The sequence below is a fragment of the Balaenoptera musculus genome, chromosome 8 (assembly GCF_009873245.2).
Source record: "Balaenoptera musculus isolate JJ_BM4_2016_0621 chromosome 8, mBalMus1.pri.v3, whole genome shotgun sequence".
NCBI lineage: Eukaryota > Metazoa > Chordata > Mammalia > Artiodactyla > Balaenopteridae > Balaenoptera > Balaenoptera musculus.
The window spans coordinates 63,481,004-63,508,814 of NC_045792.1; the positions used below are offsets into that span (position 1 = coordinate 63,481,004).

At 36.6% G+C, this 27,811-nt stretch overlaps 1 protein-coding gene and 1 pseudogene across 4 annotated transcripts in view; one reads left to right on the forward strand and one right to left on the reverse strand.

Annotated features, from left to right (window-relative positions):
- The window catches only part of SBF2 (SET binding factor 2), a 464,799-nt gene that overhangs the window by 191,781 nt on the left and 245,207 nt on the right, over nucleotides 1–27,811 (reverse strand). For all 4 annotated transcript variants that reach the window (XM_036859910.1, XM_036859912.1, XM_036859909.1 and 1 more), the window contains exons 7-13: nucleotides 24,614–24,746; nucleotides 22,936–23,044; nucleotides 11,918–12,031; nucleotides 8,768–8,845; nucleotides 7,525–7,638; nucleotides 6,863–6,991; nucleotides 3,695–3,793 (exon numbers count right to left, since the gene is read on the reverse strand). In XM_036859910.1, coding sequence (XP_036715805.1) covers nucleotides 3,695–3,793; nucleotides 6,863–6,991; nucleotides 7,525–7,638; nucleotides 8,768–8,845; nucleotides 11,918–12,031; nucleotides 22,936–23,044; nucleotides 24,614–24,746 — 776 coding nt within the window. The remainder of the gene's footprint in view (nucleotides 1–3,694; nucleotides 3,794–6,862; nucleotides 6,992–7,524; nucleotides 7,639–8,767; nucleotides 8,846–11,917; nucleotides 12,032–22,935; nucleotides 23,045–24,613; nucleotides 24,747–27,811) is intronic.
- On the forward strand, nucleotides 12,173–13,912 carry LOC118898973 (annotated as a pseudogene).

The following is a 27,811-nucleotide window of genomic DNA, read 5'->3' on the forward strand; positions in this document are numbered from 1 at the left end:
GCCTCATTTCATCCTAACAATCTAAGTAAGTTGTTTATGTTTTGACTTTTTAAGGTGAAAGATGACTGCAATATTTTACTTCCTTCCTATAACAACAGCAACAAACCCCTTTATTCACAGTTGGCAAAGAGTACAAATATCATCAGTGTAGACTGAATGTGCCTGGGAGTGAAATTAACTTTCTGCAGAAATGTAAAGGGAACAGATCTTATGTGATTTAGAACGGCTACTCCTGCATTTGGGCTTTGTTCTCTCATTAGTTTTCAGACTTATTTGTTTCAACACTGGGCAATGAAATACTTATTAGGCACAAATAGAAATCTCATATTATTTTATAAGAAAGTCCAAGTCCTCTCATTTTTCCTTTAATTTTTAAGAAAACAAATTACACAGTCTAGCAAATGTTTATGTACTACCCGCCAGATGAAAAACAAATTAGAAAACTGCACTATGTAAAAAGTAAAACAATGTCCAATGATTTCTTGCTGCCTTGGAACAGATGTTTATAAAGCTCTTGATCTGACCTATCTTAATATTCTCATTTTGCATTCAGATAGTTGTCTTTTATAAGTGTATACCAAGAATCGTAGAGGAAGAGCAGGTGAGTAGCTAAATGTGCTGTCATGCAGACATCAAGAATTCTGATAGCCAAAGTAGGCAGACACAGTATTATCAACCCGGCATGGAAAGAAAAGCTGTACCAATGTATGGCCAATAAAAATCTTCATGGTATAACTTTGCCAACACTTACACATTTGTCTCTAATGGATTTATTCCTCTCCTTCGTCTTCATTCCACCTTCCCTTTCCCTTCTCCACCAAACTCACCAAACACTTTTCTTAATTATTTAGGAAGCTTTAGAAAGTTAAAAGAGCAGCTAAGCCCAGTTGCAATTCATCCTACTCACATCTACTCACATTCCTACAATTCATCCCTACTCACTGAAAAGCACTATAAGGGAATGATGATAAGAAACTGGACAGTTAACGTTTGTTTTTGAGGTACTTCAAAGGGAAGTGAAAGAGAGAGGCTAGATACACATACCAGACTTCAGTGCAATAAAGTATTTACAAACATCTGAATGGAATCACCAGGTTTCAATTTTAACCCAATAATAAGGAAACAGTCAAATTATATGGTTGGTTTTTGCTTACCAAAAGGGAATTTTAGAAATGTGATTAAAAAAAAAACCAAAAAAAAACCCGACTAGTTAAAAATAGAACCATCTGGATTATTTTCCTTGCATTGAGACCATCCTTCCTCCCTCTGCTCAACTTCCTGCACAACCCAAGAAAGTAACTTTACCATCATGTCTGTTTTTAACTTTGTATTTACTTCAGAAAAAACTTTGTATTTACTTTAGGACCATCATGGATTTAGAATCACAGAACTGGAAGGAATCTCATAAAGTCTGATGATAATCCATTGGAATATTCCCAAATACTCATTCATCATGTATGTGTATCCCCTTCTCAAGGATATTAGTGGAATCATGTACCTAGAAAATGCCTGGAACTAGTAGGTACCTAATATACATACTGAATGAACAGATTTGATTAAATTAAATGGAACAGAATTAGACTGTGGAGGGGAAAAAGCCCAGCAAGGGCTCAAGAAATGCAGAGTACATTTGAAGGGCAATTTCCATCTTACCTAGTAATACATCCCTCACGATGATCACTTTAAAAGTGCTATTCTATAGGATGGGGGCTGTTAGTGTTTTACAATCACCCTTAAGAATGTATAATTACTAGATATTTATTTTATTTCAGTTTTCAGTTTTGTTTTGGCTTAGTGTAAGCTACGTATCGTTAAATTTAAGTTACAGATTAAATTTAAGCTATCATTATATTTCAGTTACTTTGTTTTTGCATCAAAATGGCTTGGCACACTCCCTTACATACACTGCATATTCTGTCCTGTGACAGAAACAAACCTGGGTCACAACCCCAGCTCTGGTCACTTACTGGCTATAAAATTTTGCAGTTCTGGAATAGTCTTGTAAAAACGCAAGAAATAGACATTCAGTTATTAAAGGGATCAGTCCCAGAGTCTCAAACACTGATTCCCATTTGATGTTTTGCTATTCTTTGAAATCCATAAATAAATCACTCCTAGTAGGCAAGGAAAAAACCTTTCTAATCTTCAATTTCCTCACATATCAACACCTGCCCTATCTACCTCACAGGGCCATTTTCAAGTCAAATGAGAAAATACATTAAAGAGCTTTATAAAGAAAAAAGTATAAAGTCAGCCTTTGGAAGTACCACTATTTTTCCAATTGGAGATGAGCCAGCCTAATGGAGTGAAAGAAGATAGTCTTAGGAACTGGATAGAGGAAAATTCCTGAATTTAAAATCTGGATTCAATCACTTAATAACCATATGATCCTGAGCCAATTATTCCCAGTAAAATGGGGATAATGACACCTATTTTACATTGTTATAAGGATTAGAGATGATGTATGTAAAGTGCTTAATTCCATGCCTGGCACGTTGTGCTAAACACTCAATATTTATTATTATTACAATACGTCAACAGAATTTTCTCATGTGATCACGCTACACATTAGTTCTATACAGCCATCATATTGACAATAAATGGCAAAGACCAGCACAGAACACAAGTTTTCCTTCTGACAGAATTCTTTTTAAGTTTCAGCATACTAATCAAGAAACAGATTTATTATATTGGACACAGTTATAAATGTGGAATTTAGGATATCAGTCCAAGGGATATATTTTAAAATAACTTCAGGAATAAAATTCATAAATAACTGAATAATATGAAACAAAGAAACACAGTTTAGCATTCATGTTTTTATCCAATTGGTTCTCAGATTTCGAATGGATGTGACAAAGCACTGACTAAATGATCCAACATCCAAAAAGGTCCACCTATTCAAATAATGAAGTTATACAATACCAGGATACTGACCCCAAATCTTTCTTAACTGTATTTCCTTTAAAATGCATCTTCCCTCAACTTTCCCCTGGAAAACCATACTTCCCTTTACTTAGTAAAAAGATTCAACTCTGAAAAGCTTCACACGCAGGAGAAATCATTAGCCACAATCCGCTTTTCTGCATGCATCTTAGGTTTTCTTCTTTCCTGGTATCCAAATGCACACTTTACCACATTCCAGTCTTTTTAACTTATTGTATTTCTTCTCTCAGGGCATATTTTCACCCTTGAGTTTCTGTAGTCACCTGACAGTTTTCTTTCTTTCTTTCAGCTTTTCACTCCCTATATGTTCAAAACAATACAACTCAAAGCTTTTCCTGATACAGTGGATAATCACTGTACCAAGCTAAAGCAGAGTAAATTGGTCAATTCTGTCTGACGCAGTTCTGGTTTCCAATGAGTCTAATCTTTACATCTCAAAAATGTTCAATATGCTCTTAAGAAGACAGAGACCTAAATGAAAATCACAATGAAGGCAAATGACAAACTGGAAAATTGTGACTAATATGTTTTCGTAATACAGCAATTGACAGGAAAATCACTTTGAAAAGTGAGGTCTATTTTGATGCACAGTACCAACTGTAATATCTTGTAACTCATAGTCCCAAAGGTTTTTAATCAGAACAAAAGAGATAATCACTAGGAATACAAAGCTTTTTAATTTTTCAAACAAAATACTTTATTAATACTTTTAAAATTAGTGACTGTCTAAATAAATATACTTACTTACATTTTTGAATAGTTGCTCAGCAAGTTCTCTGACATGCTTTATCATCTTCAGTGGGTTATTTTCTTCAACTTTAATTCGCTCTACTTCAAAAGCTACCAACTTGGAAAAAGAATCAAATGGTAAAACATCAACTCCCAAATATGCTGAATATAGAAAACCGTGTGAAAATTTCACACAATTTGCAAACCAAAAAGCATCCAAAATGTATACTATTATTAAAACAAAGTATTTTAGATTTTTACTGGGTTTTGCCTCTATTCTACAGCTACAGAGTCAATCAAGCCCTTGCATGTTCTGGTGGTCTCTCTCTGATGATTTAGGGTCCTGTTTCTTCTTGGAAAAAGTCATTTCCGGAACTCAGATTCTTCTCTCATTCTCCAGGCCTCACTCAAGAGAATTCTCTCAGAGAATTTCAGATGGTCAGAAAGTCTTCAAACATTTCCCTAACTCACAAAATATGAACCAAATGTTCAAGTTGGGTCACTCTAGTCCTAGCATGCTAACAGCATGATTTGAAACAAGTCACTAAAACTCCTGAGCTCAGTTTCCGTCATCTCTAAAATAAGATGGAAGAACAAGATGACCTTAGGTCCTTCTAGTTCTCAAATTATATAAACTCTGATCCATTTCCTAACCAACTACTTACTGGGGAGAAACTGTGCTAGTGTGTACATTGGAGTAGAGCAAAGAGTAATGACAGGAAAACATGAGGTATAGGGAGGAGGTAAACAGATGGATTTTTTTTAAGGGTATAATGTAGGAATTTTCATGCAAGGAACTAATCGATTCACTGGAGCAGACAGACATATAAAACTATGACTCCGCCTCTTCTAGGCCAGGATTTAGAAGGATTGCCAAAGAAAGTCAAACGTTTCTTTCCTTCTAGCAGGTCTATTTGATGGGAGTGTGGGGATAAGACAACACACAGTGCAAGCTGTCACTCCAAGCTCCATAAGCCTTGTGTGTGGTAGGCTGCCCTTGGCTAAATGAAAACAAGGATCCCTTTCCCAGGAGCAAGTGCAATTTTCCTAAAAGCACATTCCCCTGCAAACCAGTTAAACAGCCAAAGAGCGTAGAAGAAGAAATTACTTAGGTCTGGTATCCCATTTCTTTTAAGCCCTTGACTGAAGTAAACATACAAATAACTGGTTTTCAAGTAACAACATCAATAAGACATCAAAAATCATCACTGTAGACAGAACACAGAACTGGATGAACACTAAGGGGAGACTCAATAGGAATCTCACACCGAGTCTTTGCCTTATCATTGTTTCCAAACTGAAGAATCTATCTATCCATCTATCTATCTATCTATCTATCTGTCTATCCCTTATGTATATAAATGAACATAATAAAAGACAAGTTGCCATATAAAGTTAGAGACATAAATTAAAGCCTAATGCAGACTAGTGGCTCTCAGAGTCCTCTACTCCGGGAAAGTTTGGAGGAGGTGGTGAGATACGAGCAGAGTATGGAAAATGGACTGAAAAGGAGAAAGAGAGCACTTCAGACAAGGGAAGCACTTAAAAATACAGTCAGAGGCTGTGGCAAGCCAGCAAGCAAGTTTTCTGGAAGTAATCAATCTGGGTTATTAGTTGCGATGAAGATGCCAGAGAGAGCTACTAAAGGAATTTGGATAGAAAGCAAAGGGTACATAAACCAATGTTACTATTTAGAATGCTTCAGACACTAATAAAGCATAGGCACTAGAAAGGACCCTGGGGAGCACCTAATTCATCCACATAAAACATTATGTATCAATTACTTAGTTCAAGATCTAAAGGCTGGTATATGTTAGTATTAGATAATCAATGATCAATCATATTAGAGAATCAGAGATCAACAGTGATCAGAAAAAATTGTCCACCTCAGGGCAGTCTCTCCTAGATCTTCACATGCTTTGTGTTATTATTAAGTAAAGCATTTGGTGCAGACCTCCATACTCAGAACTAAAACATGTGCCTTTTCTTTCATTCTTACCTACTTAACTATCTTTGCAGAGAATAAAAGGCCCTTCTCTGAACCAAGCATCTTTAAAACCTTGATTCCTAACTTCTCTATATAAAATAAAACCACCAGCAGCATAATATGATCACTATTACTATTCTTCACTACCTTGGGTGCCAGGAGTGCTTTTCTTTTATAGACTTCTAAGAACTTTTACATTTACTGGTTCCAATATAATGTTCTTCCAGAAACTGAAATGGGAGTAAGAGTCATTGTTCTATCCACCAGAATGGACTGCTATGAACATAGTTAAATGATAAATGGAAAGATGCATTACAATAAGAAAAATCACAACTAGCAAAAAATAGGATCCTTATTTTGAGTTGCATCTGCCCTAACATTTCCTTTATATGGTCAATTCCTTGAAGATAGAGACTAAATCTGTCTTAAATATACTTAGTATCTCCTAAGGGAGTTAGACAAATGCTGATTATTGATTAGTAAGAATGGCTTAGCTAAATGCAAAGAAGGTGCTAATTCTTACTTGAAATCTGCTATATTTTCCAAGGATTAGTACTTAAGAAAACACCCTTATTTGTGGTTCTATCTTCTACCGAGGAACTGAAATTGTGTCTTCCCTACTTTATCTTCCAAGCTTTGATTAAAATAAAGAAAACAGTTAAAAAAAAAAAAAAGAATAGCTTAGCTAAACTATGGCTCTAGGACACTGATAGATTAAATGTAACTGCAGTCTGAAATACAATATTTATACATTGAACTTAGATCTTTCTCTCTATAAAACTGATAAGTTCTACCTATACAATCACTGTCAATTTTTCAAAAAGATTTTAATCAAGTATTTAAAATTCAGTTGTTCAAGGGAATTCCCTGGTGGTCCAGTGGTTAGGACTCCACGCTTCCACTGCCGGGGATACAGGTTCCATCCCTGGTTAGAGAACTAAGATCCCTCAAGCTGCACAGGGGGGCCAAAAAAACAACAAAAAAAATTCAGTTGTTCAAGATTTTTATGTATTTCTGAGACATCCAATTATTATATTTTTTCCCTAATTTTTCTAATCCACATTATAAACATCAAGATCTGATATGCATAATAATAAATATTTTTGATTTTGATTAAATGTTTAAAACACTACTTCTCTACTTTTATCTACTAGTCTAATTTTGTGTGTAAACAATGCATTCATTTGATAAGAACTATACCTCATCAAAAAGATCACAGGATCTATAGGGAGGACCTCTTTCTGAAACAAAACCTGCAAATGCCATTCCATTGAGAACTTTTGTGAGGAAATCATTCTCAACCAAACCACGCTGTCCCAAGAAAGCTGTCTGTAAAGAAAGAAAACGTGAAATGAATAAGTTATCACTTAGTAATGGATGAATGATCAAAACAGAAATATAATAGAAAGATCAAAGCCTGAATAAATGTCTTCATGCATAAATGTGTTGTTAAAAAATACATTCCTCTCTAAAAGGGTTTTGATACCTGAAATACTACATGTATTGAAAAGAATAAAAATGAATCTGTCTGTAAAGCAGGAGGGGAAATCAGAAATAACCTCAATTTTAAAAGAAAAATCAATTTAAAGTTACCATACTATAAAGGAAAATATGTCAGCTCCACAGTACTATTAAAGATTATCGTACACTTGACACTAACACAACACTGTAAATCAACTATGTTCCAATAAAAATAAATAAAAAAAGAAAAAAATTATCACCTAAACACAAAAAGCAGAGATTTTAAATAATCACATTTGATAAATTAAGGTCAAAATACATGGCTAGAAAAAGACAACCAAGTTGTTTTATTAAATTAGAGTCTACATTTTGGATACATACAATATGGTATTATATCTTACCTTGTGAAAATGTATTACTGGTTCTGCATGAATTCTTATGAGTTGTAAGCATGATCTATATCCTTGGAAAAGCTGTGCAAATAATCTAAGAAAAACTGCACGCACTTCTTTATCCTGAAAATATAAGAGGAAATATGTTAGATAATTAAATTTCTTAAAAAAACGAATGAAAAATCACAAAGTCAAAAAGTTGGAAAGAACCTGAGAGATTATTTAATAAATCTGTCTGTGCTTCCTACACAGAAGTCTCATTTGTGGCAGCATTAAGTGATGGGCACCTAGTCTGTCCCATTGTTGGAGAGTAGAGGTCGTTAAATAGTTCTTTTAAAAGCTGAACCAAACAAAACTTGCCTCTAGTACATCCAATTTTCCTCTCAGAAAAAAACATAAATCACCGGGTCTCCCCTTTCACCATGTTAGAGAAGGGCATATTTCCCAAGTCATTTCATTTTGTATCCATCAAATGAATTACAGTCACAAATACAAAAGAAAACACTCAAGACTGTATTTTAAAGGCTTATGAAATTGTTCCAAAGTTTATCCAATTTATAAAAATCTATTCTTATATTAATAAGGTATGACAAAAATCTGTTTGATAATTCAGATTTTTAAAAATCATAGTTTAGAACTCTAAGGAAACTTACAGATTTATTTAGTCAACCTCTTATTAATTGACGAAGAAGAAGAAACAGTTAAAAATGCTACATAATTTGTCAAAGGTGTGCAGCTCTATAATGTTCCTTACTGACCACAAAGCTCATCTCTAAGAAATGCATTGATCAAAATAAAAAAAGGGGTCTCTGTTATATGTTCACTCTTTTATGGCTTCCATTTGGAGCTACATTCATCCACTCACTCTTTAAACTTAATTCTCTCCTGTAACCAACAATCTCTGTTTCCATTTTTTGTAAGCTTCCCTTTTTTATCCTTGCCTGACCCTTTTGATTTGATGCTTGGCACAGTTTTTCAGGCTCTAATCTAGGTTCTGATTTTTCGTCCCATACTTACTCATGCCTCCTCAGAGCAACAGTCTTAGCTTACTCCCCTCCCCGTCAGTGTACTGCCTGAGGCTTCTCCTTGAGCAGGTCACAAGGTCAGTCAGTGACAATTCTCCTAATTTCTAATTTGGCACACCTTTACTAGGCTGTCCATCTAACTCTCACTAGACTCAGCTTCTTTGAAAAACATACAGAGAAAAGCAACTCTTTTTAAAAACATCAAATTTAAATATTAAACTTCTTACCAGCATTTTTGAGTGGGATAAAGCTGTTCGTGGAGGGGGAAAAGCATGATCTGCTACTTCCAAATCTGGGTGTAGAATCTAAAGCAAAGAAGCTTTGTTATGTAAAAGATCATAATATCAATAAAATCTATTATTTGATCTACCTGGGGCATTAAGATGAAAAAGTATCGGTATATGAATTACAATATATTCCCTCCATGAAATACAATGAGTTAGCTGCGGCAGCTCTGTATGTACTATGTGAAAAGCAAGAAAAAATATTTAATTAAAAAACATGTTCTAGGGACTTCCCTGGTGGTCCAATGGTTAAGAATCCGCATGTCAATGCAGGGGACACAGGTTTGAGCCCTGGTCTGGGAAGATACCACATGCTGCGGAGCAACTAAGCCCATGTGCCACAACTACTGAGCCTGCACTCTAGAGCCTGCAAGCCACAACTACTGAGCCTGCGCGCCACAACTACTGAAGGCTGTGCGCCTAGAGCCTGTGCTCTGCAACAAGAGAAGCCACTGCAATGAGAAGCCCGTGCACCGCAACAAAGAGTAGTCCCGGCTTGCTGCAACTAGAGAAAGCCAGCACGCAGCAACGAAGACCCAACGCAGCCAAAAATAAATAAATAAATAATAAATTAATTATTTAAAAAAAACCACGTTCTAGAAAAACACACATAGTGTGATTTCATTTATTTGAATATAAAAAAAAATAAATCCTACATCTATATATGTACATGCATTGATATATATATAAATGAAAATGTAAAGTTCTGAAATACACACTAAGCTGTAAAACAGCAGTCACTTCTGGGAACAGAATGGTCTAGGGCAGAATTATTTGTCTATACAGTTGAAAATCTTAAGCATTTGTTTTGATGTTTCTCAGTGTAATTAAAAATTAATTAGTTAATTAATTAAAATACTGAGGAGAAAGGAAATAAATTTATGAACCTCACAGTCCAGAGGGGTAACAGTATAACACAATGTGACAAGTATTATAAATATATAAAACAGTAATATATGAATATAAAGTATAATTAATTCAACCAAGGGAAAGTTAAAAAAGAAGGTAACTAACATTTGTGTTAGGCTTTGAAGGAAAGCAGGTTGGGGAGCAGGTGTGAAAGAAAGGTCCATGCAGGACTTAAAAGAAAAAAATAACTTTGTATCATTATGCAGCAAATTTTTGTCTTTGCAGAATCATTTTCAAATACTCAGCATTTCGTAATATACTTACAATAGACCAAAAGACTCAAAACAATACTTATACATGACACCAAAATATCGATAATATTTACAATCCAATCACCAAATCATTACTTCAGTATAATAACATCTTCATGTCTATAAAATTATCCATGATTATTATACAGTTGGAGCACTGTGTAACCATTTGATTACAATTATTTACTGACGAAATGAAGCTCATATACTTGTGTGTCAAATCTCCCACACAGTCCATCAAATGTGATTTCTTTTTGGTCCCATTTTGCCAGTATACTATGCTCTCATGTACACTGTAGTACATAATCCACCACAGTGCTTGAAAACTACATAAATAGGCATACTCAGTTTTATCAGAAATGAATTTTACTCACTGATTAAACTTGGTGGCACAGGTGTTGTAGGTTAAGGTTTACCAGTGTGCAGCAGAACCTCTACCAAGAGCCACTGATTTAAGAACTAAAATCTTAATCTTTGTTAATTTTGGTACCTAATTCCTGAATAATTAAAAATATCATTAAGTAATCATACATAAGATTTTAAAACTTATTTAATATTTCTAGAAACATAAAACTTTTTTCAATCACTCAAATACTACCTTCTCAGCTTTTGCTATATCCATATACGACCGATGCAATTATTTAGCTAATATTTTTCTTTAAAATGTCTTTAAATTACCTTATCTCTTTAAATCTAGTATTTTCTTAGATGATACCATCTGTGAAGTCACAGGTTTTGTATGCTATTTTTAATAAACATTATAATACATAATTATTAAAATAAAAAACTTGCCACATACCACCCCAAATCATCTCGATACTTCACTCTGGAAAACAGTCATTTGTCATCCTTTGTATAAAACATTCATCCTGTTGATAAAGACTAGGAAACAGAGGCCTAGAGATGTAATGTGATTTGCTCAAAATATCAAGTGGCAGGATGTAGACTGGAATTTAGTTCTCCTAAGTCCTAAACTAGTTGCTTTTTACTCTATCACACCTTGTATCCCAGATTACAAATTATATTAGGAAAAGTCAGTCTTCTCTAAATGTTCCCATCCCATAGGTACCACTATAACAACATAAGGACTAACACAAATTTGGAAATTTATGAGAATAAAGCCCTCCTGGTAATCCTAGACTTCTGAGTTCCTAAGTTCCTGTTTAAGGGGGAAAAAAAAAAAAAAGATTTTAAACAGCTCAGACTGGAATACTATTCAAGAAGAATATGAAGGTCTTAGTTCTAGTAATGGCTTGAAAGGGAATGCAAAATTCTAAGTTTCAATTTCTGATGATGGATAAATGGGCACCTAAAATGTTGTGAGTAAAATAAAATACTGTACTTTTAAAAATAAACAAAGGTTGACAAAAAAATTAAATTTGTTTCAATGAGAAACACCCAAGTCACAATATTTCTTAAAACTTCACTGCACAGAATGCTGGACATTTAATCTATCACTAGGTTACATCTTTTTTGTACTAACTTGGAAACACTGACCAGTTGTTATCACACTGTTTTGCAAGAAGCACACCCACCAAAGAGAAATGAGATGTCAATAAGGAAGGTGAAGGAAAAGGAACAGGTGTTAGCTTCTAATGAGGGATGTTAGGAGATTCAGGGATTTCAAGGCATAGTCTGGTCTTGTTTTCACAGGTGAGTGTCTAATACCTAGCACAGTATTCAGTATATAGTAACTACTAAATAAGTATGCTGAGTGAAAAAATGAATATAGAACAAATATTCAGTTAGGATTCAAAGTATATTCTTTAGATAATATCTAATAAATAATCTTACTCTAACTACTATATGAGAATATATTCATGTTTTAAGAAGATATCTCTTTTTTAAGTAATTACACTGTCAATAAATGATATCCAATTATCTTAGTTTAGATTTAAATCAAGAGAAAATTACTATAAAAAATATATCATACCAAAGAAAGAGCTGCTTGAGTCTGATGTAGAAGTGGTTCCGGAAGGGAAGAGAGGTGAATACATTCAGGAATTTTAATAGTGCCTCCATCCAAATCAGCTATGATTACATCTAACTGAAGAAGACAAAAAAAATTAATCTTTAATTAATAAAATGTATTTCTAGATTGGCTTCCCAGCTACTGTATATTTCCCAGCTTCCTCTGAAATTAGGTATGGTGTGTGACTAAGTTTCTGCCAATGGAACATGAAAAGTGATGTGCACACTCCCAGGCACTCAAAACAGAGGGGATGCAAGGCCTTCCTATGGTCTCTTTCCCCTTCCCATAGCTGATGAAACTATGAACGGCAGTAACCCAACCCTGAACATTCAAGAGGATGACAATGCCTGAGTGGATTCTAGTGGAGGAACAGGAAGCAAAGAAGTTTGGACCTTGAATGAGTTCATGGAGCAAACTGGGTCTGACATAATGGAACATTTCTATCTACAAACTGCTGCATGAGCGCTAAATAAAATTCCATTTTGTTTTAGCCATTGTATTTTGCATGCTTATTACAGTAGTTAAGCATATCCTAAATAACACGAGTAATCATTATAAGAGTTAACAAGCAAAGCAATTAGTATACATCAAAATAGTATGGTACAAAATAGTATGGTACAAAATAGTATACATCAAACTGGTACAATGGTAACAAAATGGTACTATAACAGGTAGGGGGCCGCAGGGGCCTGGGAGCTGCGGGGCGGGGGGCGGCGGGTGCGCGAAGGGCGCGCGGGGGGCGGCGCTCGGCCTGCTGCGTTAACGCGCGCGGGCGGCAGCGTGGTCAACAAGGTGACCCAGAGTGCCTTCCCATTCCCCGTAACCCTGTCGCGTGGCCCACATCCTGGCGCTGTGCACGGGTCCTCCCGCCTCTGCTCCGTGCCTGGTGCGTGCCCCTGGCGCCGCTTTTCTTGTGCCCTGGACCCCGTCCGCATCAGCAGCCCAGCCGGCTGTGGCCGCCGCGCTTCTAACCGCGTTACGTGCTGCCCGCTTGCCTTCGCAGTAACTTTCGTGTCAGCCGTCTGCGCACGTCAGCGTCTGGAAGGTGCCCGTGTCCTACGCGCACAACCGTCAAGGCCACCATGCCCATCTGGGTGGTCCTCCTGTCCTGGATCATCATGGAGAAACAGAGCACAAGGTGTACCTGTCACTCATCCCCATCATCAGTGGCGTCCTGCTGGCCACCGTCACCAAGTTGTCCTTCGACATGTGGGGGCTTGTCAGTGCCCTTGCTGCCACACTGTGCTTCTCGCTTCAGAATATTTTCTCCAGAAAGGTATTACGAGAGTCAAGGATCCACCATCTCCAGCTGCTGAACATCTTGGGCTGCCATGCTATCTTTTATATGATCCCCACGTGGGTCCTGGTGGACCTCTGAGCTTTCCTGGTCAGCAGCGACCTGACCTATGTGTCCCAGTGGCCTTGGATGCTTCTGCTCCTGGCTGTCAGCAGCTTCTGTAACTTTTCCCAGAACGTCATTGCCTTCAGCATCCTCAACTTCATCAGCCCTGTGAGCTACTCGGTTGCCAGTGCCACCAAGAGAATCATAGTCATCATGGTGCCCCTGATCATGCTGCGAAACCCGGTCACCAGCACCAACGTCCTGGGCACGATGACGGCCATCCTGGGGGTCTTTCTGTGCAATAAGACCAAGTAAGATACGAATCAGCAAGCCCGGAAGCCCTCCCTGTCACGACGGGGGACCTGAGCAGTAAGGAGCATCATCAGAGCCCCCTGGAGAAGCCCCACAACAGCATCCTCTTCCCCCAGCACGGGGACTATCAGTACGGCCGCAACAACATCTTGACAGATCACTTCCAGTACAGCCGGCAGAGCTACCCAAACTCATACACGTTGTACCATTATGACATGCAGAGTCTAGTGAGCAGGGCAGGATGTTCTGCCAGTCCTCCTCTCCACCCCCCACCAGTACCAGAAACTTCTGACAACCAGTGAAGTATAACCCAGCTGAGGGGGGGGATTGGTTCCACTGCTTTAATTCCACTGCTCAGGTAGGCACAGGACTGGTGCAGGAGCAGAGCAGAGGAGTGCGAGGGTTATTGAAAACATCTCCAGCCACAAAGATGGACTCAGCTTTCTGGTCAGCCCCATGACTGTGTGCAATTCTGGCAAATGTTCCCCAGTGCAAAACTACTGCAATTAGCATTGAATTCTTAGAACCTAATTCTCTGACCCGTAAGTCAGAGTTGGCATGTGCCCGGATCCAGAGGGAAGGATGGCCACTGTCTCCTGGGCTCCTTCTTCCCTTGCCGGAGCGGGGCATCCCTCCTTTTGGAGCAGCAAGGAGGAGAGGACGCAGGGCTGCGAGAAGGATCATGAGGAAATCATGTTCAGTGTTTCAAGCTCTATTTCTCTAATACTCATTTTGTGTTTTCTGATGAGCCTTCACCGCTTCTGTGCTGACTTAGTAGGATGTTTGGTGGGGAGATGTTGGTTTTATGAGGATCTTGCATTTTTCTAGGGCATATTTTGTAGTTGTCTGTGTTATGCCTCAGTCCCCCTTAGGGGATGCAGGATGCATGAGGACTGGCTTATGGTTGGAAAACCCTTTTGTTTTTAAGCGTTTAAAAACAAGAAAAGTTGCTGGTGATGCACTATCTCAGCACATTTCTGCATTTAGTAGGAGGAAGAAGTGTTCTGGAGCGCTTTTTTAGTGACCACAATCTCTGAACGTGAGATGAATCAAGAATGTCATCTCAATAGTTTGTGTCATAAATGAGAGCTCAGCGCTCTGATTCCATTAGCTGTTCTTGTGGTGTTTACATGAGGATCTGAATCATGTCCCTGTGAAGGGGCAAACACCAAGCTAGGATTTAGTTTGCCAGATCAGAGTCTTTGGTCAAGAAAAAAATGTGGGTTTTGGCAGAATCACATCATTAGGAAGATTATGTGACCCCAGTGGGTAACCCACGTGCTGAGGTCCAGGTTGGGACACCTGGCATCACAAGAGACTGTGCCCTCGGAGAGGACCACTTGCTTGGCTGGTGGGGTCTTCGCTGATGGCTGCCTTCTTCCTTCAGCCCTGTCCCCAGCCTCTTGAACAGGCACTTGGCTTGACCAGCAGATGGGATTTTGGGTCACCCTTTACCTTCTGGTGCATAAGACAGTTCTCTGTTCCAAGAGGAAGTATCTACTGTAGCTAAAGCTTGACTCCTATTTGTTTTTGATAATTGGAATTTTGTATTTAGAGGTTACATCTTGTCAGCTTATGAATGGGCAGCTCCTGGAGAGGTCACAGGGTCCCCCCTTCTGGCCTGTGAGTTTAGCACCACTGGCCTCAGGAGTCCCTGTTTGTCACTGGCTTGCTTTTTAATTACTTTGGCCCCAAGTTCTAAGGCAATTCTGTGTAAAACAGGAAGGGGCCGTCCTGAAAGGTGTTATTTATGAAAAGAACTTGCTGCGTGCCTTCACCAGAGGCAGTAGAGTCTGCAGTTGAACCACAATAAATGGGGATAATTTTGCAAGGCAAAAAAATAAATAAAATAAAATAACATGTAAAAATGTAATAGAGAAACTAGCCAAAACTGCTGAAGTTATTATGTTGATAATAGGATTAAAATTAATTCTAATTTATTCAATAAAAAATTAAGAAATTTACTTTTGTCAGCACTTGGTTTGTCTAACTTCCAGAGACAGTTTATATTCAGTGGGAAAAAATTACCTACAAACCAGATGAGTGTGTTTCTAATTAGTACTAATGAGGTTTTACTTAATGATTACTGATTTACACAGATTTTTATATGGTGATATCAAAGTTAAATAGGAACTAGATATCAATATATAAGGTTAGAAAGAATGATTAATATATGAATAAGGGTCCTGTTTATAACTGCAGTGTAGAATGGTGTTTTGTCAGTTTACATAACACCTATGATTTGATTACAATTGTAATTATGTAAAAGCACCTACAGAGCTTACCTCTTTGCTGGCATTTAAAACTAAAACAAAATTAGAATTACAACTTTTCAGGATTTGTGGATCACAGACGTCATATAGCCCAACCTTTCAGTGAAGCATTTTTCTTAAACTCCCTGAAAAGTGTCATGCAACCTGTTCCTTGCACTCTACTTACACTACCTGAGAGTACGCTCCTCACATAAGGAAACCCGTTCTCATCACTGGGCAGCTCTATTTAGCTGAAAACTCTTACACTGAGGAGAAATTTGTTTCCATATGCACTATACCCACTGATTCTATTTCAGCCTCTAACCCTTTTTTCTATGACAGCTACTTAAATATTTATCTTTAGCTATCAAATAACATTAGGTTATTACCTGAGAAAATTTCCTTAGGGCCTCACAGAATAGTTTCCAAACTCTTGACATCCTAGATGTCCTTCTCTGAAGCCCATTATTTTGTTACAGTCCCTCTTAAAGTGCAGTACAGAGAAATAAACCTGTTATTTCAGAACTGGCTGAATACAGAGCATTACTTTCTCTCTCTGATATTTTACTCATATGGCATTGAGAACAGAATAATATGGTGGAGCTCATACTGAACTTGTATTCCACTAAAACCCTTCACTCTTTTGCAAATGCTTTTTGTATTTTAGTTATCAGCCAATCAGCATTAACACAGGCCTCATTTCGAAATATGAATAAATTAAAGCACTCATAACAAAAGTATAAATTAATGGATAATTTTATCTTCCTTTCTCATATATAGGATGAAGATTACAGAAAGATAAACTTAACATGCCAAAAGAGGGGAATTTTAAAACATTAATGAATTCATTTTATAAGTCTCCTGTACTTGCTATAAGGAAAAATTAATGTATTTAGATTTTTGAATGATGCTTTTCTTCCAGCCAATCTTTTCTATTGGTAATGCAACAGATCTGAAAATAGTAATTAGTTGAAATGTTACAGGACTCAAAAAAATATGATAAACCTCTGACCTCAATAACCGGCAATTTAAAGATGAATACTGGAGACCTTCAAGATGGCGGAGGAGAAAGATGTGGAGATCACGTTCCTCCCAACAACTCCTACAGAACAAATACTAAATGCTGGCAGAAGACCTCCGACTTGCCAAAAGTTATATATATTTTTTTCTTTTTCCTCTTTTTGTGAGTGTGTATGTGTATAAGTCTTTGTGAGATTTTGTCTGTAGAGCTTTGCTTTTACCATTTGGCCTAGGGTTCTGTCTCTCCGTTTTTTCTTTTTTCATTTTGCAGTTTTTAGCACTTGCTATCATTGGTGGATTTGTTTTTTGGTTTGGTTGATCTTTCTTTCGTTCTTTTTTTTTTCTTCTTTTTATTACTTTTTAATTTTTTAATACTTTTTAATTTTTTATTTTAGTAACTATTTTATTTTATTTCATTTTATTATTTTTCTTTCTTTCTTTCTTTTTTTCTCCCTTTCCTTCTGAGCTGTGTGGCTGATGGGGTCTTGGTGCTCTGGCTGGGTGTCAGGCCAGTGCCCCTGAGGAGGGAGAGCCGAGTTCAGGACACTGGTCCACCAGAGACCTCCCGGCTCCACATAATATAAACGGTGAAAGCTCTCCCAGAGATCTCCATCTCAATGCTAAGACCCAGCTCCACTCAACAACCAGTAAGCTACAGTGCTGGACCCCCTATGCCAAACAACTAGCAAGACAGGAACACAACCCCACCCATTAGCAGAGAGGCTGCCTAAAATCATACTAAGGTCACAGACACCCCAAAACACACCAGCGGACGTGGTCCTGCCCAACAGAAAGACAAGATCCAGCCTCATCCACCAGAACACAGGCACCAGTCCCCTCCACCAGGAAGCCTACACAACCCACTGAACGAACCTTAGCCACTGGGGGCAGACACCAAAAACAACGGGAACTACGAACGTGCAGCCTGCGAAAAGGAGACCCCAAACACAGTAAGTTAAGCAAAGTGAGAAGACAGAGAAACACACAGCAGATGAAGGAGCAAGGTAAAAACCCACCAGACCAAACAAATGAAGAGGAAATAGGCAGTCTACCTGAAAAAGAATTCAGAGTAATGATAGTAAAGATAATCCAAAATGTTGGAAATAGAATGGAGAAAATACAAGAAGCGTTTAACAGGGACCTAGAGGAACTAAAGAGCAAACAATGATGAACAACACAATAAATTAAATCAAAAATGCTCTAGAAGGAATCAATAGCAGAATAACTGAGGCAGAAGAATGGATAAGTGACCTGGAAGATAAAATAGTGGAAATGACTACCACAGAGCAGAATAAAGAAAAAAGAATGAAAAGAATTGAGAACAGCCTCAGAGACCTCTGGGACAACATTAAACACACCAACGTTCAAATTACAGGGGTCCCAGAAGAACCAAGTGCAGGAAGCATAGAGAGTCCCATACAGGATAAATCCAAGGAGAAACACGCCAAGACACATATTTATCAAACTATCAAAAGTTAAATACAAAGAAAAAAATATTAAAAGCAGCGAGGGAAAAAAAACAAATAATATACAAGGGAATCCCCATAAGGTTAACAGCTGATCTTTCAGGAGAAACTCTGCAGGCCAGAAGGAGTGGTAGGACATATTTAAAGTGATGAAAGGGAAAAAAATACAACCAAGATTATTCTACCCAGCAAGGATCTCATTCAGATTCGACGAAGAAATTCAAACCTTTACAGACAAGCAAAAGCTAAGAGAATTCAGCACCACCAAACCAGCTTTACAGCAAATGCTAAAGGAACTTCTCTAGGCAGGACACACAAGAGAAGGAAAAGACCTACAATAACAAACCCAAAACAATTAAGAAAATGGCCATAGGAACATACATATCGATAATTACCTTAAATGTAAATGGATTAAATGCTCCAACCAAAAGACACAGACTGGCTGAATGGATACAGAAACAAGACCCATATATATGCTGTCTACAAGAGACCCATTTCAGACCTAGGGACACATACAGACTGAAAGTGAGGGGATGGAAAATGATATTCCATGCAAATGGAAATCAAAAGAAAGCTGGAATAGCAATTCTCATATCAGACAAAAGAGACTTTAAAATAAAGACTATAACAAGAGGCAGAGAAGGACACTACATAATGATCAAGGGATCAATCCAAGAAGAAGATGTAACAATTGTAAATATTTATGCACCCAACATAGGAGCACCTCAATACATAAGGCAAATGCTAACAGCCATAAAAGGGGAAATTGACAGTAACACAATCATAGTAGGGGACTTTAACACCCCACTTTCACCAGTGGACAGATCACCCAAAATGAAAATAAATAAGGAAACACAAGCTTTAAATGATACATTAAACAAGATGGACTTAACTGATATTTATAGGACATTCCATCCAAAAACAACAGAATACACTTTCTTCTCAAGTGCTCATGGACCATTCTCCAGGATAGATCATATCTTGGGTCACAAATCAAGCCTTGGTAAATTTAAGAAAACTGAAATCGTATCAAGTATCATTTCTGACAACAACGCTATGAGACTAGATATCAATTACAGGAAAAAAACTGTAAAAAATACAAACACATGGAGGCTAAATGGCACACTACTAAATAACCAAGAGATCACTGAAGAAATCAAAGAGGAAATCAAAAAATATCTAGAAACAAATGACAATGAAAACACGATGACCCAAAACCTATGAGATGAAGCAAAAGCAGTTCTAAGAGGGGAGTTTATAGCAATACAATCCTACCTCAAGAAACAAGAAAAATTTCAAATAAACAACCTAACCTTAAAGAAAAAACAACCTAACCTAAAGCAATTAGAGAAAGAAGAACAAACAAAACCCAAAGTTAGCAGAAGGAAAGAAATCATACAGATCAGATCAGAAATAAATGAAAAAGAAACGAAGAAAACAAGAGCAAAGATCAATATAACTAAAAGCTGGTTCTTTGAGAACATAAACAAAATTGATAAACCACTAGCCAGACTCATCAAGAAAAAAAGAAGACTCAAATCAACAGAACTAGAAATGAAAAAGGAGAAGTAGCACCTGACACTGAAGAAATACAGAGGATCATGAGAGATTACTATAAGCAATTATATGCCAATACAATGGACAACCTAGAAGAAATGGACAAATTCTTAGAAATGCACAACCTTCCGAGGCTCAACCAGGAAGAAATAGAAAATACAAACAGACCAATCACAAGCACTGAAATTGAGACTGTGATTAAAAATTTTCCAACAAACAAAAGCCCAGGACCACATGGCTTCACAGGTGAATTCTATCAAACATTTAGAGAAGAGCTAACACCTATCCTTCTCAAACTCTTCCACAATATAACAGAGGGAGGAACACTCCCAAACTCATTCTATAAGGCCACCGTCACCCTGATACCACAACCAGACAAAGATGTCACAAAGAAAGAAAACTACAGGCCAATATCACTGATGAACATAGATGCAAAAATCCTCAACAAGATACTAGCAAACAGAATCCAACAACACATTAAAAGGATCATACACCATGATCAAGTGGGGTTTATCCCAGGAATGCAAGGATTCTTCAATATATGCAAATCAATCAATGTCATAAACCAAATTAACAAACTGAAGGAGAAAAACCATATGATCATCTCAATAGATGCAGAAAAAGCTTTTGACAAAATTCAACACCCATTTATGATAAAAACCCACCAGAAAGTAGGCACAGAGGGAACTTACCTCAACATAATAAAGGCCATATATGACAAACCCACAGCCAACATCGTTCTCAATGGTGAAAAACTGAAACCATTTCCTCTAAGATCAGGAACAACACAAGGTTGTCCACTCTCACCACTAGTATTCAACATAGTTTTGGAAGTTTTAGCCACAGCAATCAGAGAAGAAAAAGAAATAAAAGGAATCCGAATCGGAAAAGAAAAAGTAAAGCTCTCACTGTTTGCAGATGACATGATACTATACATAGAGAGTCCTAAAGATGCCACCTGAAAACTACTAGAGCTAATCAATGAATCTGGTAAAGTAGCAGGATACAAAATTAATGCACAGAAATCTCTTGCATTCCTATACACTAGTGATGAAAAATCTGAAAGAGAAATTAAGGAAACACTCCCATTTACCATTGCAACAAAAAGAATAAAATACCTAGGAATAAACCTACCTAAGGAGACAAAAGACCTGTATGCAGAAAACTATAAGACACTGATGAAAGAAATTAAAGACGATACAAACAGATGGAGAGATATACCATGTTCTTGGATTGGAAGAAGCAACATTGTGAAAAGGACTACACTACCCAAAGCAATCTACAGATTCAATGCAATCCTATTCTAACGACCAATGGCATTTTTCACAGAACTAGAACAAAAAGTTTCACAATTTGTATACAAACACAAAAGACCCCAAATAGCCAAAGCAATCTTGAGAAAGAAAAACGGAGCTGGAGGAATCAGACTCCCTGACTTCAGACTACACTACAAAGCTACAGTAATCAAGATAGTATGGTGCTGGCACAAAACCAGAAATATAGATCAATGGAACAGGATAGAAAGCCCAGAGATAAACCCACACACATATGGTCACCTTATCTTTGATAAAGGAGGCAAGATATACAATGCAGAAAAGACATTCTCTTCAATAAGTGGTGCTGGGAAAACTGGACAGCTACTGTAAAAGGATGAAATTAGAACACTCCCTAACACCATAAACAAAAATAAACTCAAAATGGATTAAAGACCTAAATGTAAGGCCAGACACTATCAAACTCTTAGAGGAAACTATAGGCAGAACACTCTATGACATAAATCACAGCAAGATCCTTTTTGACCCAGCTCCTAGAGAAATGGAAATAAAAACACAAATAAACAAATGGAACCTAATGAAACATAAAAGCTTTTGCCCAGCAAAGGAAACCATAAACAAGACGAAAAGACAACCCTCAGAATGGGAGAAAATATTTGCAAATGAAGCAACTGACAAAGGATTAATCTCCAAAATTTACAAGCAGCTCAATTTCAAAAAAACAAGCAACCCAATCCAAAACTGGGCAGAAGACCTAAATAGACATTTCTCCAAAGAAAATATACAGATTGGCAACAAACACATGAAAGAATGCTCAACGTCACTAATCATTAGAGAAATGCAAATCAAAACTACAATGAGGTATGACCTCACACCAGTCAGAATGGGCATCGTCGAAAAATCTACAAACAGTATACTGTGGAGAGGGTGTGGAGAAAAGGGAACCCTCTTGCACTGTTGGTGGGAATGTAAATTGATACAGCCACTATGGAGAACAGTATGGAGGTTCCTTAAAAAACTAAAAATAGAACTACCATATGACCCAGCAATACCACTACTGGGCATATACCCTGAGAAAACCATAGGTCAAAAAGTGTTATGTACCACAATGTTCATTGCAGCTCTATTTACAATAGCCAGGACATGGAAGCAACCTAAATGTCCATCGACAGATGAATGGATAAAGAAGATGTGGCACATATATACAATGGAATATTACTCAGCCATAAAAAGAAATGAAATGGAGGTATTTGTAATGAGGTGGATGGAGTTAGAGTCTGTCATACAGAGTGAAGTAAGTCAGAAAGAGAAAAACAAACGCTGTATGCTAACACATATATATGGAATCTAAAAAAAAAATAAATAAATAATGGTTCTGAAGAACCTAGGGCCAGGACAGAAATAAAGATGCAGACGTAGAGAATGGACTTGAGGACGTGGGGAGGGGGAAGGGTAAGCTGGGACAAAGTGAGAGAATGGCATGGGCATATATACACTACCAAATGTAAAACAGACAGCTAGTTGGAAGCAGCCGCATAGCACAGGGAGATCAGCTCGGTGCTTTTTTACCACCTAGAGGGGTGGGATAGGGAGGGTGGGAGGGAGACGCAAGAGGGAGGAGATATGGGGATATATGTATATGTATAGCTGATTCACTTTGCTATAAAGCAGAAACTAACACACCATTGTAATGCAATTATACTCCAATAAAGATGTTAAAAAATAAAATAAAATAAAAATAAAGATGAATACTTACAAGCTCATGAACATCAGTTTTAAAGACAGAATGTACTCCAATAATGAAAGGCGTTGGGGAACTCAGAACTTCCAGTAGCTGAGCCGGGAGAATAGGAATATAAGGATAACTGGAAATAATAAAAATATACATGAGATATATTTGTTCTTCGGTAATATAACATACCTTTCTTTCATTTTTATGCTGTGTGAATTTTAGATTACCTATGTTTAGAAATTATCAATAATATTCTCAGGGTTGTTAATATTAAATTCTTGGGGAAAAAAGATTTAAAAAAAAATCTTCATGTGAAAGATATGATCCAATACAACAAGATATAAAGTAAACAAGGGCAGCTTCCTTATCCCTTACCCTTAGGCAAGCAGTCTCTTTAGGTTGTTCAAACTTGCTTGAAATAATTTTTCCTTACATAGCAATCTGACATCAGGTGGTAATACTGACTCCCTGATCGGTCTGCTCCCTCAATATTGGTGACGGTTTATTTGTCTATACAAAACAATCATTCAAATTCCATTTTCTATACTTGATTTTTGTATTCAATAAGAATGGCAAGGGGCTTCCCTGGTGGCGCAGTGGTTGAGAGTCTGCCTACCAGTGCAGGGGACGCGGGTTCAAGCCCTGGTCTGGGAAGATCCCACATTCCGCGGAGCAACTAGGCCCGTGAGCCACAGCTACTGAGCCTGCGCGTCTGGAGCCTGTGCTCCGCAACAAGAGAGGCCGCGATAGTGAGAGGCCCGTGCATCGCGATGAAGAGTGGCCCCCACTTGCCGCAACTAGAGAAAGCCCTCGCACAGAAACGAAGACCCAACACAGCCAGAAATAAATATATAAATAAATAAAATTAAAAAAAAAAAAGAATGGCAAGGTACAAAAACAAAGGTTTAGAATGCTCTCTTATCCAGGAGTTAAGAAAAGCACATAGGTTAAAAAATTTTTTTCATAAAATCTGTAGACTGTCTAAATTTTTCTAGTTTGTATAAACTTAAGTTTCCTATTGTGATTATCAAATTGATAAAAAAGAGTATTAGAATAAAATATTCTACTTACAGCACTCTCAGTCATCACTTGTTTAGATTGTTTTATTTTTTACTTTTTATTATGAAAGATTAACTTCCCTCTCACCCCCAAAATAGAGAGAAAAAGGAAAATAAAGCCCCATGTATCTAATTCAGTTTTGACAATCACCAATGCATGGCCACATACATATTTCTATCCATTTTTGTTCTCTTCCCTACCATATTATTTGAAGCAAATCTCAGACATATCATTTATACATACTTCAGTATATTATCTAAAAAAGATAAGGGCTCTTTAAAAAATAAAACCATAATACACTATAACCCCTCAAATTAATAATAATTCCTTAATAGTAAATAATCAGACAGTACTATTTTAAGACTTTTATCTCCTACTATATTCAAAGGGAATTAAATGTTGCTGACAATACTATTCAAATTAATTATTTTTTCATGAAATAAATCACCACTCAATAATAGACAACTTGGAAAAGTTCCGAATTCCGGGCTAATTCCTATCAGAATCATGACTCCTACAACAATGTAACTTTGTAACATATGCCCTTGTCGTTCAAAACTGTCGTGCTGTGATGTTTTGACTGATCATCGATAAGTAATGCATGATTTGGGAATAAGTAAAGATACCAAATAAAAACTCTCACCTATATTTAAGAGGAAACATTAATGATTCCAGGGCTCTACAAGCATCACTAAGTCTCTGGAAACTTGCAGAATGGAAGAGAACCTTATTTTCTGTGAGGACTGCACAGAAGAGGCTGAGGACATTCTGAATTCCTGAAAACACACAGAACAAATGCTTACCAAATGCATTTAATTTTACATGTGCTGCCAACCAAGACTTAGAATGACATGGAATGAAAAAGCCAATATTTTAAAAATCTCTGAAGAAAAATATTTGGTTAAACTATAAATTCCATAGAGCCTAAGGGTATTTCTTTCCCAAACTTTCAGTTTTGTTTGTCTAATCAGTGTAACACTCATTGAATATATTAGTTGTTTGGAAATACACTATTACCTTCTTTTCAACTTAATCTCCAAGGTCTGTACTTAAATTTCTGTTTTAGATGCTTGGCATTGTTCTAATAACATTTTTCCCTTTTAAAGTCCATTTGTCTGATGTTAACATAACCATACCAGTTTTGTTATTGAAATTTTCCTGGTATATCTTTTTTCCACCTTTTTACATCAACCTTTCTCTACTTCCTGGAAATAGCACATTGTTCACAACTTAAAAAATTCCCACTAAAATCAACAAGAAATAAGCAACGTAAGAGAATAATATGAATTTACAATTTACAAAAGAGGAAATCAAAATGATAAACATGAAAAGAAGCTCCAAAACTTCTAATAATCAGAAAAATTCAACCTAATAAATTCATGAGGTATGATATTAAACCTACTACAGTAGCCAAAATCAAAGCCTGACAATTCTAAGTTTTTATGAGGATGGCAGGGAAAGAAACTATCATACATACTGCTGTGAGGAATATAAAGAAACTTAAGATGCATATACCCTACCATCTAGTTATTACAGTAATTTTAGTAATTCCATTATTAGTTATTTATCCAGAAACTCTCTCACATGTACCCAAGAAGATAAGGTACAAAAAGGTACGCTGTAGAAGTATTTAACAATGAAAAAAGTGGGCACATCCTAAATGTAAGAATGAAGAATAAATTATAGTAAAATCATACTATAAATTAAACTTCCTCTGATTGAAGATGGCAAATGTTGACTGAAACAAAAAACTGAAGTTTTATTATTCAAAATTTATAAAATGAAAAGCAATTATACTCCAATAAAGATGTTAAAAAAACACAAAATTTATAAAATGAAATAATTATTAAAGAAATTTAAATACAATTTTCAAGTGATATGGCTTTTGGGGGTAGGTCTGTAACATTTATACTTGTGAATTTAAGATAGATTAAAACATCACTAAGACTTCTGGGATACCTTTACAGCAGTGAAAATAAGAGAGCTAGTGCTACATATATCAACATGAATAACTCTCCCAAATATAATATCGAGTGAGGAAAGTAAGGTATAAAGTGATGCTATAGAATGACAGCATTTATATATTGTTTAAAACCATACAAAATGCTACTATATATTGTTCAGCTATATACAAACATACAGTCAAAATATAAAGATATATCTGGGACTAAAAAATACCAAATTCGGGATAGCATATATCTCTGGGATGAGAAGGCATACGCAGGAAGTTTCAACTATATCTACGATGCTACATTTGTTAAACTGGATCATAGATACGTTAAACAGTTTTTTTGGGGGGGGGGGGATAATTTAAAGCTTACAGAAAAGTTGCAAGAATAGTGCACAGAGCACCCATCTACCCTTCACAATGATTCACCTAATGTTAAAATTTTGCTCCATTTGCTTTAACATTTGTACTTACGTGCTAGCATGCCCTGACTTTTTCTACAAACACACACACATTTTTCTGAGCCATGTGAATGTACACATCACGACATTTACCCCTAAATACTTGTGTGTTTTTTGTAAGAATAAAGATAATGTCTTCCTTAACCACAGTATGGTTATCATCCTCAGTAAATTAAACATGTTGTAATACTTGAAGTCTAATCTTACATTTGTATTCCAATTTTGTCCACTGACTCAATGTTATTCTTTGGAGCTTTTCCCCTACCATCAGGATTCATTCTAAGCTCAATATTCCATTTAGCTGTCATGTTTCTTTATTCTCATTCAATATGGAGCATTTCCACAACCTTAAATTTTTCTTTTACTGAGATAAAATTCACATAACATAAAATTAACCATTTCAAAGAGAACAATTTATTCATTTGCTTACTAAACTATCTTGCATCCCAGGAGTAAATCCTACTCAATCATGGTCTATGATCCTTTATCATGTTGTTGAATTTGGTTTGCCAAAGTTTTGTTGAGGATTTTTTCATCTAAGTTCATCAGGGATGTTGGTTTCTAGTTTCCTTTTCTTGTAGTGTCCAAGTCTGGCTTTGGTATCAGGGTAATAATGCTGGCCCTTTAAAATGAGTTTGGAAGTGTTCCCACTTCCATTTTTTGGAAGAGTTTGTAATGGACAGGTATTAATTCTTCTTTAAATTTTTGGTTGGATTCACCAGTGAAGCCATGTGGTCCTGGACTTTTCTTTTGGGAATGTTTTTGATTACTGATTCAATCTCCTTAGTAATTGTTCTGTTCAGATTTTCTATTTATTATTTCGTTTTGGTAGGTTGTATGTTTCTAGGAATCTATTCATTCTTCTAGGTTACCTAACTGTTGGTATTTTCACAGTACTCACTTATGATCCCTAGTGTTTCTGTGGTATCAGTTGTAATGTCCCCTCTTTCATACCTGATTTTACTTATTTGAGTATTTCCTCTTTTTTTTCTAAGTCTAGCTAAAGGTTTGTCAACTCTACTTATCTTTCTTAAGAAACAGCTGTTAGTTTCATTGATCTTTTCTACTGTCTTTTTATTCTCTATTTCATTTATTTTTTGCTCTGATCTTTGTTATTTCCTTCCTTCTACTAAAGTCAGGCTTCATTTGCTCTTTTTCTAATTCCTTGGAATGTAAGGTTAGGTTATTTGAGATCTTTCTTTTTTCTTAATGTAGATATTTATCACCGTAAACTTCCCTCTTAGATCTGCATTTGCTGCATCCCGTAAGTCTTGGTGTTTGCTTTTCCATTTTCGTTTGTCTCATGATATTTTTGACTTTTTCACTGACCCACTGGCTGTTCAGGAGCATGTTGTTTCATCTCTATACATTTGTGAATTTACAAGTTTTCTTCTTGATACTGATTTCTAGTTTCACACCATCCTGTTTGAAA